This window comes from Nanorana parkeri, unplaced genomic scaffold, assembly GCF_000935625.1.
Source record: "Nanorana parkeri isolate BGI_ZX_2015 unplaced genomic scaffold, ASM93562v1 scaffold203, whole genome shotgun sequence".
Lineage (NCBI taxonomy): Eukaryota > Metazoa > Chordata > Amphibia > Anura > Dicroglossidae > Nanorana > Nanorana parkeri.
In genome coordinates, this window is record NW_017306471.1 from 1038803 (window position 1) to 1055360 (window position 16558).

At 40.2% G+C, this 16558-nt stretch overlaps 1 protein-coding gene across 1 annotated transcript in view; it reads left to right on the top strand.

Annotated features, from left to right (window-relative positions):
• The first annotated feature begins 13037 nt into the window (after positions 1 to 13037).
• TNIP1 (TNFAIP3 interacting protein 1) overlaps positions 13038 to 16558 on the top strand; it is a 45422-nt gene continuing 41901 nt past the window's right edge. The window contains exons 1-2 of the mRNA XM_018555578.1: positions 13038 to 13173; positions 15940 to 16077. Of these exons, the coding sequence (XP_018411080.1) occupies positions 13074 to 13173; positions 15940 to 16077 (238 nt within the window). The 5' untranslated portion in view covers positions 13038 to 13073. The remainder of the gene's footprint in view (positions 13174 to 15939; positions 16078 to 16558) is intronic.

Genomic DNA, 16558 nt, shown 5'->3' on the forward strand with positions numbered 1-16558 from the left:
CAACTCTTTGACATTATAATTGGCCAGCCACACCAATAGGATAAACCTTGCAGGTCCAAAGTGTTCATTCCACTTCTTTCCTGTGATAGAAATTTTTTACACAATCTTTAGATTTTTATGAGCTTGTTTGAGAAACTGCAGAATAGATCAGGCAAAGTATAATCCTACCTGAGCCTTACCTGTCATAGGAATTAGTAATCTTGTGTGATTATGTGCCCCCTGAGAATGTAAACAAGCCGGAACTTGAAGTCATCCTTCTTTATTGAAGGGTCAAGTGACCCATTAAACAGATATAGCTATACCACTTTTATGGGTGACGTGACCCTTCAGGAAAGTATATCTCAGAGGTTAGAAAGATTAGAAAGATTATTTCAAATTCTGGCTTGTTTATATTCTGGGTGTGGATTCAGCTTGGAGAAAGGACTGTTGCAGAGCGCTGACAGAGTGGAGCATGGCTTGGATATGGGGTCAGAGCATACATCTTTTTATGTGGCCCCTGGACCAGTATTAAATTGATCATTAGATTTTCACCGTTTTTGTAATGAAAGTGTATGTTTAGCTCAGCTTTTCTTAACCAGGGTGCCCTTGCACACTGGGGTACCTTTTGGCTTCTTCAGGAGTGCCCTGAAATCTTGTGATGATAGGACTCTGATGTGAAGGGGCGCTTCTGGTGGGAAGGGCAAAATTTGATGTGAAAAGAGACGCTCTGATATAAGGGGGGGCATCTAATGTTAAGAGAGCTCCTGATGTGAAGGGGAGGGGCCTTCTAATGTGAAGGGGTGGATACTGATGTGAAAGGGGGACTCTGATGTAAAAATAGGGTTCTGATGTAGGAGACTGATTTGAAGGGGGTTTCTGCTTATTTGAAGAGGTGACTTTAATGTAAAAGGAGGAACCATACTTTGTGTGTGTTTTTGCGTTGGGTCTACCCTTAAAATCCATTACATTTTAGTTTGGGGTGCCTTGAGATTTTGCATACTTTTTAAGGGTGCCGTGATTAACAAAAAAAAAAAGGTTGAGAAATGCTAGTTTAGCCAACATTTTTGTTTTGGAAGAGTAGGGAAGGATTAGAACTTCTTTAAGGCTGTGGCATATGCATTGTTACGTCACCCTTGTAGTATTGGTAACTACAGTGGCAATGTTAAAATGAAAGCTGGCCTCAACAGAAAGCTGCTGCTGAGGCTCAATGTTGTACAGCCAGAAGCTCCCACAAAGCTTTTGCAGGAGCATATGTACAGAATGTACAGAACATGGAGATGTAATCCACAGGAAAGAATGGAGTCAGGAAACCTTTTTTTGCAGCAAAGATCAGTGAAAAAAAAACAACAATACAGAGTTCTTCTTTAATGGTAAAATCCAGATTTTGGGGGAAAAAAACATATGGATACACACTTCTGCATAAAAGAAAAAAATATTCATTTTTTTTTTTTTTTTGGCATTGGAGCCAGTAAAGCATTGCAATCTTGATCAGTGTGCAATTCTTTGGCTCCTACAGGTTTCCTCTCCTATCCTTGTCTGCACAAGGATGGGAGGGAGGATCTCCGAAAGTAAGAATTGTGTCTGAATACATTCATTTTGCTTATTGTTTGGGAAATATGTGAGCACGGAAAACCCCTGAAAAACAACACGTTATCCTCAGTACAGAAAATGAAAGTCGACTTATTTACTCTATGGCTTTAATATGTGACATGGCTTCTGAGAATTGGGTGGAGACCGAGTCTAGAATTTCCAAAATATAATACTTTATAAACAACAGCAATCTTCTCAGAGTATCCCTTGAAAAACTACAAGAGATTATAAATTCAGTTTACTGATTTTAAAACACACACACACACACACACACACACACACACAGCCTTCTGAACTACAACTCAAAGTCTTCACAATGTAACATCATCATTGCTTGTTGGAAGCAATGCATGATGGGATATGTATTCTTGAGAAATCAAGATTATATCACATCAAGCAGCAGGAAAGAGACGCAAAGCATACTGGGAATGCAGGATGTTGGTGAAAGTGATGGGCAGACAGAAGGCAACACTCAATACATAAAAGAGCATTTTTCATGTAAGCTTTGATTGCATTTTTATAAAGCAACTCTAGTATGTATTCATATTACAATGCTGATGTTATAACAGGATAGGATATGCTGGGACTTTACAACTCCTTTTAACACGCAATGAACCACTCAAATCTTGAGATATTTTCTAAGGACAGACAGTCCTACACATCTAGTATGCAACTGATAATGGAGATCAGTACACATAGGGTTGAATATGGCAAAAATGACTCCCCAACTCCCTCCATAATATTACATGAAGTAAGAAAGGTTATTTCATTACACCATGAGTAAATACAACAAAAGTTTTGAAAACAAATGGAAGTTTCGTAACCAGTCAGTGTGGCACCTTTGATTGATTGATTGAAAATGAATAAAAAACATTACAATTTTAGAGTTTAGGTTTTGGGGAGGGGGGGGGGGGTTTCGGGAGTAAAAAAATGATGCCAAGCACCTCATATTTCTTTTAGTTTAAAGTATATGTAAACCATAAGGGCTCATTCTGATGGGCATGCATGCCTGTAAAATGAGCCAATGCCAGAAGGCACAGGTGCTGCACGCATTTACATGCAGCACCTGTCCCTTCTGTGACCTGTTCTTCCCATACAATTACACGTGGCCACGCGCACAGCCGAACCTGCACATCTGTACGGGTCCAGGTGCCTGCACTTAGATGCAAACAGTGTGCGTCCAAGTTTAGCATCAGTTTAATTTTGGCAAAGACAGTTGCCCAGCCCCCTTGCACATAGGGAGAACTAACCAGGATTTTTGAGCCCTGGAGTTTTCAACAAGAGATCATCTAGAAAGTTGAGCTGCAATTTTTAAATATGTATTTTTTGTTTTGCTATATAAATGGGAACATGTAACAAATATAAAACAATTTTGATGCAAAAGCAAAAATACACTGTTCTGGCACGCTGTCACCAACATTCTACATACCTGCCCTCTCCAGCAGTACACAATTCAAAGTGAAAGCAGATAAGAAGCAGGTCTGGGAATTTCCAGCTTCCCTTTGCTCACAGTAGTTTCATGGTGCTGTTATCTCTGATCCATAACAGCCTAGTCATATAGCTTGTAAATGGAGACCCACAGTCCCATGCAATGTGATTTGGAGGACATCACCTTAAACTGCATATACATGGATCAAATTTCATTTAAAGATGGTCATTTTCAGAATGTTTGTTTGATTTTCCCATAGTTTATGGGGTAAAATTTTTGTCTTAAACGAACCACATTATAACAGTGAATGTGGTTTTCCTTCGGGAAACTCCATTCATTTCCAAAATTGAATGTTAAAGTCCAACTAAATTTCGAACGAAGTTCGTCAAGTCTGATGACTATGTCGAATATTCTGATAAGATTTTTTATTTTATTCATTTGAAAATCTACCAGCTTTAGGGAAACACCATTCATTCCTGAATCAAATGTTAAAACCAAATGAGATTCGAATGACATTCGTCGTGTCTCTGATGGCATTATGGAATGTTCTGATGGGATTTCGTATGAACATTCGGACAACATTCTAACCCAACTTTAGACTCTATGCACCTTTACTACCAAAGTTCTAATTAGTTTGTCAGCTCTGCAGGGGAAAATCCCACCTAAGAACAGGCCATCTATGAAGAAGTGAAACCTGTCAGCTTATGACATTAACTATCTTGTTTGACCCATATTGGAGGAAATGCAATATACCTGAAAGAGAAACTGTACTGTAAAAGATGTTTTTTATGACTATACAAGTACCTTTATAAAATAAAAATATATAATTATTCTATATACTATATAGGTTTATAGTATAGTATATAAGTTTGTGGAACTTCTGATTTTTAGATGCACTGTACTTCCTGATCAGCAAAACTTCAAAGGGATATATAGTGATTCTCTTCTATATGAGTGATCAGTACTCTTAAAGCTGAACTCCAGCCGCAGACAAGTTTATAATGTAATGCAGCACTGATATCTCTGTAGTTGAAGTCCTCTAGTCTTTTTTTTGTGTAGGTTTCCCCTGTATCCTCTAATCTTCAGTCTAATGCAGGTTTGATACCCACACAGCGAGCGAACTTCCTGTAGAGTGGACCGGTCTCCCCAGCCAGCGCACTGTGAGCAGGGTAACTGGTCCCTTTAACGCCCTCCCTGCAGATATCTTCAGACACTGCTGAGATCACCACATCAGCTGCCTGATCTAGGCAGAGAGCTTCATTCGGAGATTCATTATATTCATTATACTGCCCAGCACCATCCACTCTCCTGTTACCTCCCATCCCTACTCTTTGCTGAAGCTCAGCATCCCACAGCTCTCAGCGGTCAGAAAACTGATGATGCTGTTAGCGCAGTTTGAGCGTGCACAGTATGAGAAGTGGGGGAAAAGTGCATAGCAGGGGGTGTAATCTTGTTTTTCTATAGGTTAACACTGAGCCCACTGCATGTGAGCCAGCCAGAGGGCTAGCAAAGAGCAAAGATTAAATGGAGGTAAGCTGGGAGAACACTGTCACAGTGCTGCTTATTATTATGGTGCACCACTGTTTTGTACTACAATGCTGGTGGGGTGTGTGTACCAGCTTAGACAAGGGAATTGTCTGCTCCCCTGTCACCTCCTGCATATACACCCAGAGTAACACCGTGCCTACAGACACAATCCGTAGACATGGGGCTCATTAGATAAAGCAGCCTGTGTTGTTGTAGTAAAGTGTGTAGGCTGCATCATTGGATCCCTACCACCAGCTTCTGAAGCTGCAGGACTTTTTCAGCCCCTCTGATAATGTCAGAGGGAATAAGAAGAAAGAAAAAAATCAATCCACACGCAATGTAAGGAAAGAAAGCTACAGGTGATAGTATAAAGTAGGAGAGGGAGCTATGGTGCTAATCACAGCTAGTGCGTGCAGATGAGCTATGAAGTGGATCCATTCTCAAAAAGGCAAGATTTGCCATCTTCTAGGGAATATATAAAAGGGGTAATTTTGCCAAAGTAGCACCCTGAAAAAAATCAACTTTTTTCTTAATTTCCACTTAAGACACTGCAATGCACTTCCTGATATGTTACCGTGCCTAGGCACTCATGTTCTGTAGCCTATTAATTGTACATATGCATTGTGAGATCATCTAAGGCTCTGCTTCTTCTGACTGCTGGTCTCACAAGATTCGGAGTGAGATTTTGTGGTGTCATTACGGTGCTGCACATTGTTCTTGCTGAAGAGGAAGCTGTAGCTGAGGACCTGCAGTTTAAGGGTCTCCCTGCTTTTACTTCATTCATTCTGTGGGTGTGTGTTTTCTACATCTCTCCTGTTGTTTCTTGATCATTCGTCACTGGCCATCAGATTACCTGTTATCAGGAGGGCAGATCTAAAATATGAAAGCAAAGCCCTGCTCCTCTGCCAGGATGGCTGCCTCCATAAAAAGACACAGTTTAGAAAAAGTAATGTTAAGTCAGTAAGGGGAAAAGGATAAGCTGCAGGGAGCCTACAGGCAATACTGGTGACTAATCCTTTTCCCTCTGCTTGTATCTTCTGACAACCACTTCCAGAGTTCAGGTGTTTTTTTTAAATGACTCAGCCTTCAAAGCTGGTTTTGCCATTTGGTTAGGTTACATTACCTGCAGACTGGGGGTTCCCAACTAAATATCTGGTCAATGTGACTCATGTAAGGGTGTCCTTACACAAACACATAAGGGTTTCCTCTAGAAAAGAGACGTATGATTGATTTATATTTTCCTTTGGGTCCTTTTAGAAGAAATACAAACTTCTGCCTGTGATGCATACCCATAAAAATGTATTCTTGTGTGCCATATCACAGGTTTACAGATCATGTATTAAGTATCCATACATGCAATGCTTTTCCTAGATGTGTATCCCCACCTCTTGGACATGCCCACATTTTGCAGTGTTACAACCTAGAAAATCAGGAATAATAAGTGCCATCAGGTTTGACTTCTGATGGAACACTGTAAATCCATTATTGTCAATTACAAGCAAACAGCGTTTAGGCCTCGTTCACACCAGACCCAGTGCATTCCGACCCGATTCTGGCCAGAACGCACTGCATCGCATTGCCGCCGGCTCACTATGTTGTGGGGCAGGAGGGTGCATGGCGATCCATTGAGTGAATGGCACTATAGCCACGCTTTCCAGCCACAATGCGATCGGCCCAACGGGAACGCAAGGCACATGAATGCCTGCGGTCCGAACAAAATGCTGCAATCACTATTTTGTTCGGACTGGACGGCAGGCATTCATGTGTCTTGCATTCCCATGTGGCCGGTGGGCATGGCTATGGTGCCATTCACTTCAATGCCCCCTCCTGCCCCACAACATAGTGAGCCGGACACAATGCAATGCAGTACGTTCCAGCCAGAATGGGCCCGAAACGCACTGTGTCTGTTGTGAACGAGGCCTTGGACAAGTTCTTCCTGACATGTATACTTCTGGTGAATATAATACTGAGATTATACATTCAAGAAATGCAGAAAGCAATTGTGGGTGATGTCATGTGACCGTAACCACAGAAGCCATTTGAAGTATATGTCAAGCAAGGGTATATTTTTAAAGAAGTGATTGTGGCATTCACTGCAGGTGTATCTTCCTGGTAAGTGTTTTTAAAATACAGTGATTGATTCAACTTCAGTGAATATCAGTTACAGATTTTTTATTAAGCGTTCAAATCCATTTTGTTTTGTTGCATCATATATGTTCTTAAACAAATAATTTCTCTTGAAAAGTTTCTTACCCAAAGATCCCGCCTATCTGATGGGACTGCTACGCAAAAGAAAACATTGATCTTGTCAGAAATTCAGAGCTGAACTCTGCATACTTCCTGTGTTATATCAAAGAGTCTGTGTAGCCCTCCCAGTTCTTCTTTTGGGACTACAAATCAATTAGTGTTTATGCTTTGAAGATGAAGACAGTGGGATGGATTGAGTAGTTTAGCAAAAGAAAACTGGGCAGGGCTGACACCACTTAGTCCTCATAAATGTTGTGTGCTGTCAGCGTTCCATAGGAAATTAGGAGATAAGTGCATTTCTGGCAGATCAGCAGGTATTGTTTTGTACTTTCAGGGTCTTTAAAGGGAAAACACATGGTGAAATGTACATGTATTGCAGAGAGATACTACATAGTTGTTGTTTTTTTTGTCTTTATTGGCTGTGAGTTCCTGCACTTTGCACATCCTCCTTGCCTTATTGAATAAGTCTGTTGGTGTTTTTTGTTTTTTTTTCTTCTATCAATCACAGTGGAGATTTTATAATGATAACAGTGAGATAAGTAACATATTTGCAGTTTAGCTTCTCCATTTCTGCCACCGTAGCAAGCTTTTGTCTGTTGTGAAATGATGTGGAATGTTCTAGAGCTGCAGCTAACGATTATTTTCAAAATCGATTAGTTAGCCGATTATTGAGTTACTCTATTAAAAGGAGCCTATCATGATCTAGATATGGGAGCAGCCATTGCTGACTTGTGTTTGAAGGAAATGTATAGTCTTTTCTGTGCTTTTTAATTTTATGTGTAGGAAAGAGATTAGCTAGATTAACATACATTGAAAAGATTACCCATATCATATGGGTAATCTTTTCAATGTATGTTAATGTTTAAAAATAATTTTATGTACAGTTTGTAATTATATATGTACAAGGGGGCAGCCATATTTGCTTATTATTTATGCATGCTTTACTACCTGCTTTTCTCTGCTACCGAGTGGGTATGCTTTACTGATCCGTCTCAGAAAGAAAATCTATGGGGTCTCTTTATAAAAAAATTACAAAGCTATTTGTTCAGGGAAAGGAAACTGCATGTACATTCATTCTTTGTGAATGAACTAGCTGCTGTGGAATGGGGCAAAATTGGATGTTCTTAAAGTGACACTAAATTTAGCAGGTAAATCCTAAATATCCATTCAAGTACTTTTATTAACAAAAATGTATCTTATTTGTGTATCACTCGGCTGTAGATCCTCAAATTATCTCTGAATTTATTCTGACACTGTCCTTCCTTCTGGAGGGTGACTACTTTTGTTCCCCATGGTCCCTGTGTGTGTTGTAAAGTAGTCACCGCTCCAAGCTCACTCCCGTGATGGACTACAATCTCAATACAAATCAGTAACTAAACCTGAGATTGAAGTCCATCACAGGAGTGAGGTTGGAGCAGTGACTATTTTACAACACACACAGGGACCATGAGGAACAAAAGTAGCCACCCTCCAGGAGGAAGGACAGTGTCAGCACCAATTCAGAGATGATTTGAGGATCTACAGCCGAGTGATGCACAAATAAGATATGTATTTGTTCATAGTTAAGATTTAACTTCTGAGTTTAGTGTTACTTTAAATATTGATAAATACACTGTATTTCAGGTAGTTCAGGCTATTTTTTTCTTCCGGTTGAATCTTCATCAAATATTAGTAGTAGTAGTAGCAGCGAACCTACAAAATACCGCATTGTGGGCAGTAGACAGCAAAGGATAATGGGAATTAATACATCTTTGTAACAAGATATACAATGTAACTGTTTTAGAGGGGGAATTAGCAAATAAATGTAACCATTGCCACTACAGGGATTCCTATAGTAGCAATGGTTACATTTATGTGCTCATTCCCTCCAGTGTTTTGTAAAATTGTTGCATGGTATCTTTTGTGACTTTGAGCATCCACCTGTTATTTGATCATCAACTCACATATGGACTAAATCAAAAACCTCAAGGAAGGTGCATCAATATTTGGTGTGCTCAGACTGCTGTAAGTGACCTTTCATTAGTCAGTTACTATATAATGCATGCTATACTGCACAGGCGTATTTAACAAAGCAATGCAAAGTGCAGTAAACCTGATCTACTACAACAAACATGTGTGTGTTTACTGCTGTCTGATTGGGTAGAAGATCATTTCAATTTGTTTAGGGTTACTGGTCTTTACTAATTCTTTTTTGGTTTTTGCTTATTTTGCTATAAAATACCTAGTGTGCAGTTCCCTTTTACTTCCCTTTTGTTTTGTGAATTATCGACTTTGGCACCAAAACTTCCCGTGGTGGTGTTTGCGTGACAGGGCTCTGAATATCAGGTATGTTTAAAATATCTTAGAGAGGAAGACAATTTATTTTGTATTTTTTTTAAACCACAAACCAGTTTTAATTTTACATACACCCAAATATATGCTAGCTGTATTTGGACAGAAAGAAAGTCATGACCTGTTCATTTCAATTTTGGCGAATAGGGAAATAGCCCACCGACAAACTGGTTACTAAAAGAAGGCTCCCTGATCGGGTGTCCCTGATGTCCTAGAAAGACACCTCTTATTCTGTTTCAATATCTTCATTAACATTTTAGACAAAGCTGAACAATCAGTGCAAATGTCACAAAGAAACATACGAGGTAAACAGTACATAGAGAGGGAATAAGTTATCCATGGTGTCATTTACCACTTTCTGGCTTCTCTGACTTGTATCTTGAATGACAGCAAAGTAACACAATATTGTTACAAAATGTAAATAATGAAAGAAGTTGAGAGATCTGTGTTATTCTGTAACAGCTTCTGCTTCTTTGCTGACACTTCCATCCCGAAATGTAAATAATCTGACAGCTGTCACAGAATACACAAAAGTGTTTAAAAGAGAACTATGGGGTTAAGGCTTTTCCCCCAAGCTCTCCTTAGGGTAACGGGAGGACACAAACTAGCATCCTCCCGTCACCCTAAGCTACACCCTAAGCTACAGCTCGCGGTATACTGAGACGCCACAGTATACCGCAAGCTACTGCTCGCAGTATACTTAGACAGTGCAGCTGAAGCGGATCCCAACAATTATGTCTGGATCCGCCCAGCTGCGTGAGTGACAGCTGGCTCAGCCTATCTAGAGGCAGAGCCAGGTGTACCGGCCCGCTCACCTGTCCGTTCCGCCAGCCAGCGCTGGCGGATCGGAGCGGGGAGGGGGAAATCCAGCCCCTCCCCTGTCACGGCAGAGAGCTGTGACAGGATCGAGAGGTGAGCGAACGCCGGTATGTGTTCCCTCACTTCCCGATCTACTGAGCCGACCTGTGACAGTCTCATTGTCACAGGTCGGCTAGAACTATGAGGTGAGTGAAAAGCACTCGCCTCATAGTTCTCCTTTAACTGTTCACAGTAATAATAATTTAAAAAAACAATGTGGGGCTCCCCCAACAATTCATACCAGACCCTTTATGTTTGGTAGGAATGTTAGGGGGGACTCCCCGTGTTATTAAAAAAAAAAAAAACCAGCATGCGGTTCCCCTAATTTGGGTAGCAGCCAGTTACAGAATAACACAGATCTCTCAACTTCTTTCATTATTTACATTTTGTAACAATATTGTATTACTTTGCTGTCATTCAAGTGTCAAAAGTTAAAAAGAAACAAAGTAAACATTTAACATCACTTTTCTGCAACACATTTTTGTTCGTAATGATCATTTAACTCATCCGAAATTAATGAAAATTCGGATTCATTAGAATCCGAATGTCCAAAACATTGACTTTCAGACCCGAATCCTGAAAAACTAAATAACGAAACATCCAAAACAAAACTAAATAACGAAACATCCGAAACAAAACTAAACAATTTTTTTTGCCGGCTTACATGTCTAGAGGAAAGTGTGGAATGGGAGAGAGAAAAGGTAATAAAAGGACATGAGTGAAAGGAAAAGAGTAGAACCATCAAACAAGGACATGGAAAAAATAAAAAGACATAATGAGCTTGCTAGAAGGCAGCACATGAAGCCATCCAATTTGGGTGAATGGGTATACCCCAAACCAAAGGAGGGACCATATCATCAGCGCACAACAGGCTATGCATGTGCATCTCGGATGGTAAAGTCTTATCCGCAGTTCCTTCACATGCAGGAATTTTTTATGTTTCTCCACCAAAATACTTGTCAGACGCTCACTGGCCATAATGACATTCACCCTTTGTCTGATCTCCAGATAAGGAATAATTTGTTTTTTCCAATTGCTAGCAATAGTCAGTTGAGCTGCCAGGACGCTATGGTGCAAGTTGAACCTTAAATAATCCATCCACATTACCATGTAGAAGAGCTATCCAGGAAGATTCGGGATGCTTCTGTTAAACAGCGTTCCTAGCAACTTCAAGACTTTAGACCAGAAAGCAGAAACAAATGGACATGTCTACCAAATATGTAACATGTCACCAAGCCACTGGCATCCCCTAAAACACTGACTGAAACAATAGAGTTCATACGCAAGATTCTAGAGGGGACCCTATACCAATGCATTATGACTTTGTAGGCAACCTCTGTGTTAGTAATATATAATATCCAGGGAACAGATAGCCAGAGCATTCCAGAGCCTCTCCCATTCTTCGGCTTTTTTAGTCACACCACACACAAAGTGGATATTGGCTTAGGACCAGGTGGACTGCGTAAGCAGATGCAGTCAAAGCAAGTTGTGGGGGTAGTCATAAACTTATTTCTCTTTAAAGAGGGGACCCAGTGTTGTATCTGCAAAAATCTGTACAGTTTCGATGTGGGTGGGTTGCTTATGCTCGCAGATATAGTCCCAAGAAATGGTGGAAAAAGATGAAAATGAGGCATTATTTCTTTGGTGATTCTGATCTTAAAGAGATCTAACCTGCAGGCTTCTGAGTTTAAATGGCCATGATTCTTTTATCTTTCAGCCCTCTGACAGCATGCTTTGGAGCCTTCCAGTGGTAAAATCAATAACTTGGCAGTAACTCCAGTTTCCATTTGACTCTAGCAGCAGCTCCACTCCAGATGCTTAATTTGACCCTGAGCTAACTAATGGCTGGCTTTTACTGCCATGTAAGATAATAACTTAATATGAAGATTATATAAATCTAGTAGTAAAATGATACTACTGAAGGAGCTCAGCTATGAGGAACAATTAGCTGACCTGAATTTGTTCTCTCTGGAGAAGAGGTGATTAAGGGGGGACATGATTACCATGTTAATACATAAATGGTCCATATAAAGAACTTGGTGCCAAATTATTCACGTTAAGGTCACTGCAAAGGACAAGGGGGCACTCTTTGCGTCTGGAGGAAAAGAGGTTTAACCTTTGCATACGGAAAGGATTCTTCACGGTAATGTCTCGTTCACACCTAGGCGTATTGCATATGCGCGTCTGTCGCACGACCGTCGTGCGTTTTTTACCGCGATACGCGGTAAAAAAGTCGCGCGACAAACGCACATTTCCGAAGGCTACTTGGCTGTATCCCAATGGAAATGCGCAACAAAACGGCCCTAAGTAGTACATGTACCTTTTCAGGCGTGGGCTGTTTTGTAGCGCGTTAGGGACGGGCGGAAATACGCCAAGGTGGAAACGAGACCATTGAATACAATGGGATTTATATTTTTGAGCGTTTTGTAGAGCGTTCGTCGAGCGTAGAACGCGCTACAAAACGTTCAGGTGTGAACGAGGGCTTAGAGCTGTGAAAATGTGGAATAGACTCCCACAGGAGCTTGTTCTAGCTAGCTCAGTTAATTGTTTAAAAAAACATCTGGATGTATTCCTAAATGCACAGAATATTACTGGATATTGAGTTCTTATAGGTATATTAAGCATCAGAGATTGTTGATCCAGGGAATATCCGATTGTCTTATGGGATCAGGAAGGAATTTTTTCCCGTTGGAGCAAATTGAACCATGCTTTATAGGGGTTTTTTTTTTTGCCTTCCTCTGGATCAACATTGGGCAATTGTGGGCATAGTGTTTTGTTTAGGCTTTTCTTCTTTTTTTTTCTTTGTATCTCTATAGGGTGGACTCGATGGACTTGTGTCTTTTTTCAACCTGACTAACTATGTAACTATGTAAGCAACTGCTGGGCAGGCAGTAAAATGAATTGTTGCTTTGACCTCCATGGCTGAAGCAAAGGTTGGCATTTATAGTGTTAAGTGTTCATACTTGCATATTTTACCCCCTTTAATTGTAATAAAGTGTTTTAAAAACGTCAGGTTTTAGTTGGATGCATATCGTTGTATTTAATTAGTTTTTTTATTTGTTATATTTTTAGACCTGCTGGATCACCTTTTGGTTGGATGTTTAACTGATTAATGGAAGGCAGAAGTCCCTACAGAATATATGATCCGGGAGGCACAGCCCCAAACCGACTGGCCGCTCTGAGGCAAAACATGGAAGGAATATTGAGTTTGGGTAAATAAAAACATTATTCCTGTAGTATTCCTGTCATCTGCACATTTAGGGGTCTTTTTACAAACAAGTAGCAGAGCCATTGGCCCTGTGCACCTCTCTAAATATTCATTCTGTGAGAATAGAGGCAAAAATGATATACCAATTCTTGCCAAATGTAACATAATACTGCATTATAGCCACTAGATGGAACTGACGAGCATAGGAAATAAACACTTATTTCTAGGGATGCACCGATAACGTTTTTTAAGACCAAGTACAAGTGCCAATATTTTTCCTCAAGTACTCGCGGATAACAATTACCGATACTTTTTTTTTAGCATCCTGTGACAATACCGACTAATGATTTTAGAACAGCGGTGGAACACACAGGCCTGGTCGCAGCTGCAACCCTGGTAGTTCTGTTAGGGAACCAAGAAACCAGACAGAAACTTAAGCACAGGTTTAAAATAAAATGAGTTTATTGAAAACAGCAATAAACATAAATGGCAAAAACAAAAGAGAAAGTCCAGGATGTTGTCAATGCCGAGCCAGGAGTCGGATGCCAAAACGGGTAGTCAGCCAAGCCAGGTCAGGGAGCATGGAGAGCAGGATGAATGGAAACAAATCCGGAGTCAGGAACCAGGAGATTAGTCAGCCAGAGCCAGGGTCATACATACACAGACATCAGGAACACAGCAGCGCACTTGGATGATCAGAGCAAATGCAAGGGGGCGGAGACTGAATGCACAAGGAGAAGGTTAAATATAGGGCTGCAACCAACTAATCAATTGATAATGCGAATATTGGCAACTATTCTCATTATTGATTAGTTAGTTGGATCCCCTAGCTCTCTCCTCCATGCTGGTAGGAGGGCACAGAAAGCAGTGGGCGGGTGCAATAGCCAGCCTGCTATTGGCTATTGCAATTTGAAATGGAAAATAGCAGGCTGGCTATTGCACCTGCTGTATTTACATTTAGCTACCGTCTGTAGAATTTTAGCACTGGCAGCTGTCATTCCCTGGCTGAAGCTATTCATGTGCCATGTGCTTACAATACATTTTTTTTGTTTAATTATAAAAAATGAAGGAAAAAAGTCATTTTCAGTTTAGGCCTGACAAATTCTGCTGTGGGAGGTGCGTTGCAGTGCTATTCATTTCACAGTGTATTCATTTGTGTATTTTATTTTAAATTAAGGATGGTATTTGTTTAATTTTTTTTAATCCGATTTATCGAAAAAATAATCGGCCAACTAAGAGATTTATGAATATAATCATTAGTGGCAGCCCTAGTTAAATAGTGACTTGGTGCCTGCATCATCACTGTGGGACAGGAATTACCCAAGAGTCTAGCTAGTGCAGCAGAGTGATGGTGTGTCCCGGTTTTGACAAAAGAGGGCGCCAAAGAGCAATCATGGTGTCACAAATACTTCAGCCATGCTGCAAGCAACTAGACAAGGCAGGGTAAGAAACCCTGATAAGTTCTGCACTGACTCCAAGCTGTAGAGGGACTACAAATCTCAGCAATACATTATATAGCAATGTAGAATAATATTAAGCTTCATACTCTCTGAGCTGTGCGTGGTCTCACCAGTGCTGTGCGCGGTCTCACCAGTGCTGTGCCAGTGCTGTGCGGGCAGGAGGAGATGTGCTATAAACAGGCGCGTGAGGTGCCCAACAAGTTCGGGACCTTATGGCAGCCAAATGTATTTAGAAGTTTAAAGCACCGATATTGGCGCTTAGTATCGGGGCATTTTCAAGAGTACGAGTACACGTGAAAATGCCCAGTATCGGCACTGATAACGATACCAGTATTGGTGCATCCCTAAATATTTCTTATGCTCCTCAGCTCTATCTGGTGGCTATAATGCAGCATTACATTACATTGAACCAGAAAAGAAAATATGCTAAGAAAGTTTGTTTTTGCCTCTATTTACACAGAACAAATGTTAACAGAGATTCTCAGCAGGAATGGTTCTGCAAATTGTTCATAAATAGATCCCATACTGTATGCTCTTTGTGATATTACGAGAAAGCCAACAAGTGAAACAAATGGAATTACGAGAAAGCCAGGCACGTCCTATGAAATAGAGCAACTCTGGTGGCTGTGATTATGGGTAGTGCAAGATATTTGCGGTTCAATTACTAAAGGAGTAGAGCATCTTAACTTTGCAAAGTATATTCACTTGGCTTGGTGAATGAGGTGTAAAGCTAAGTGAAAATTCGCTTTGCAAAGAATACCCAACTAAATTGGGTAAAATTAGTAGGAAAATTTCAAGAAAATCATTTCTGCTTGCACATATTTGGATTATGAAGTCTGCACAGCTTCACACCATTCACTAAGCTCCATGACAATCCACTTTGCAAAGTGAACATGCTCTACTCCTTTAGTAAATCCGCTTATTCTCTCCAAAACTGAATTTTCCTTTTTCATTGTAGTTACAATTGTTTTTTGTATCCTAAAGTCACTTTATTTCCAATGTCTTGTGTGCAGAAAAAGTATATTGGTAAATGTTCATGTTTAGTCGAATAACTCAGAAATTTGGACACAAATTCTACGATTTCATCAGCAGATGTGACGTATAAAAATGGAGAACATTTTATGATCAATTTAGCAATGTATATAATAGTAAAACATGACTCAGGTGTTTCCCAATTCCCTTATCTATTCCACATGTCACTCCATTTAGTTTCTTTTCTCCATCAGCTGTTTCTGTTTCCATTCTCCCCTTGCTACTAAAAGCTGGCATCCTGCTGCATGACACTGAGGTTTTTCACTCTTTCATCTCAGGTGACTTGTTAGAGGAGTCTCAGAGTGTGGTTTTTACTCTCCGCCAGAAAGCTGAAGCTCTGACCAAAGACGACCAGCATTTGCAGCCTTCTTCATACCCAGCTGCTCCATCCCCTCACCCTGGATCGATGGATAACGGTGAGTCTCTGCTCCACAGGTGTAAAGCCGTATAGGTCAAGGCCGTGATGCATTTGGGCGTCTTCTATTATCAAGGATGGAAGTAAACCCTATACACCTTTAATGTGATCCAGATTTAGATAGTGACAATCGGGGCTGGATTTACTCTCTCTGCTGACCCAAGGCCAAGTCCCTGAATGCGCCCCCCCTCCCTGCCAACGTATAGAACCTCAATGCCCCCCCCCCCCAATAGAGAATGGCAACCAGATTTTTTTTTTAATAATTTCATTTTGTTTACATTTTTATCACTTATTTTAAAAAAAATTTAACTTTTTTAAATGTTTATTATCTTTTACTTTTTATTGTTTATAATTTATTATCTTATTATTTTTTACTTTTTTTATTATTTTTTCTTAGTTTACTATTTTATTTTTTTATTTGATTTTTTAATCCATTTATTTGATATTTTTTTATTTTCACTTAACTTTATTGCTATTACACA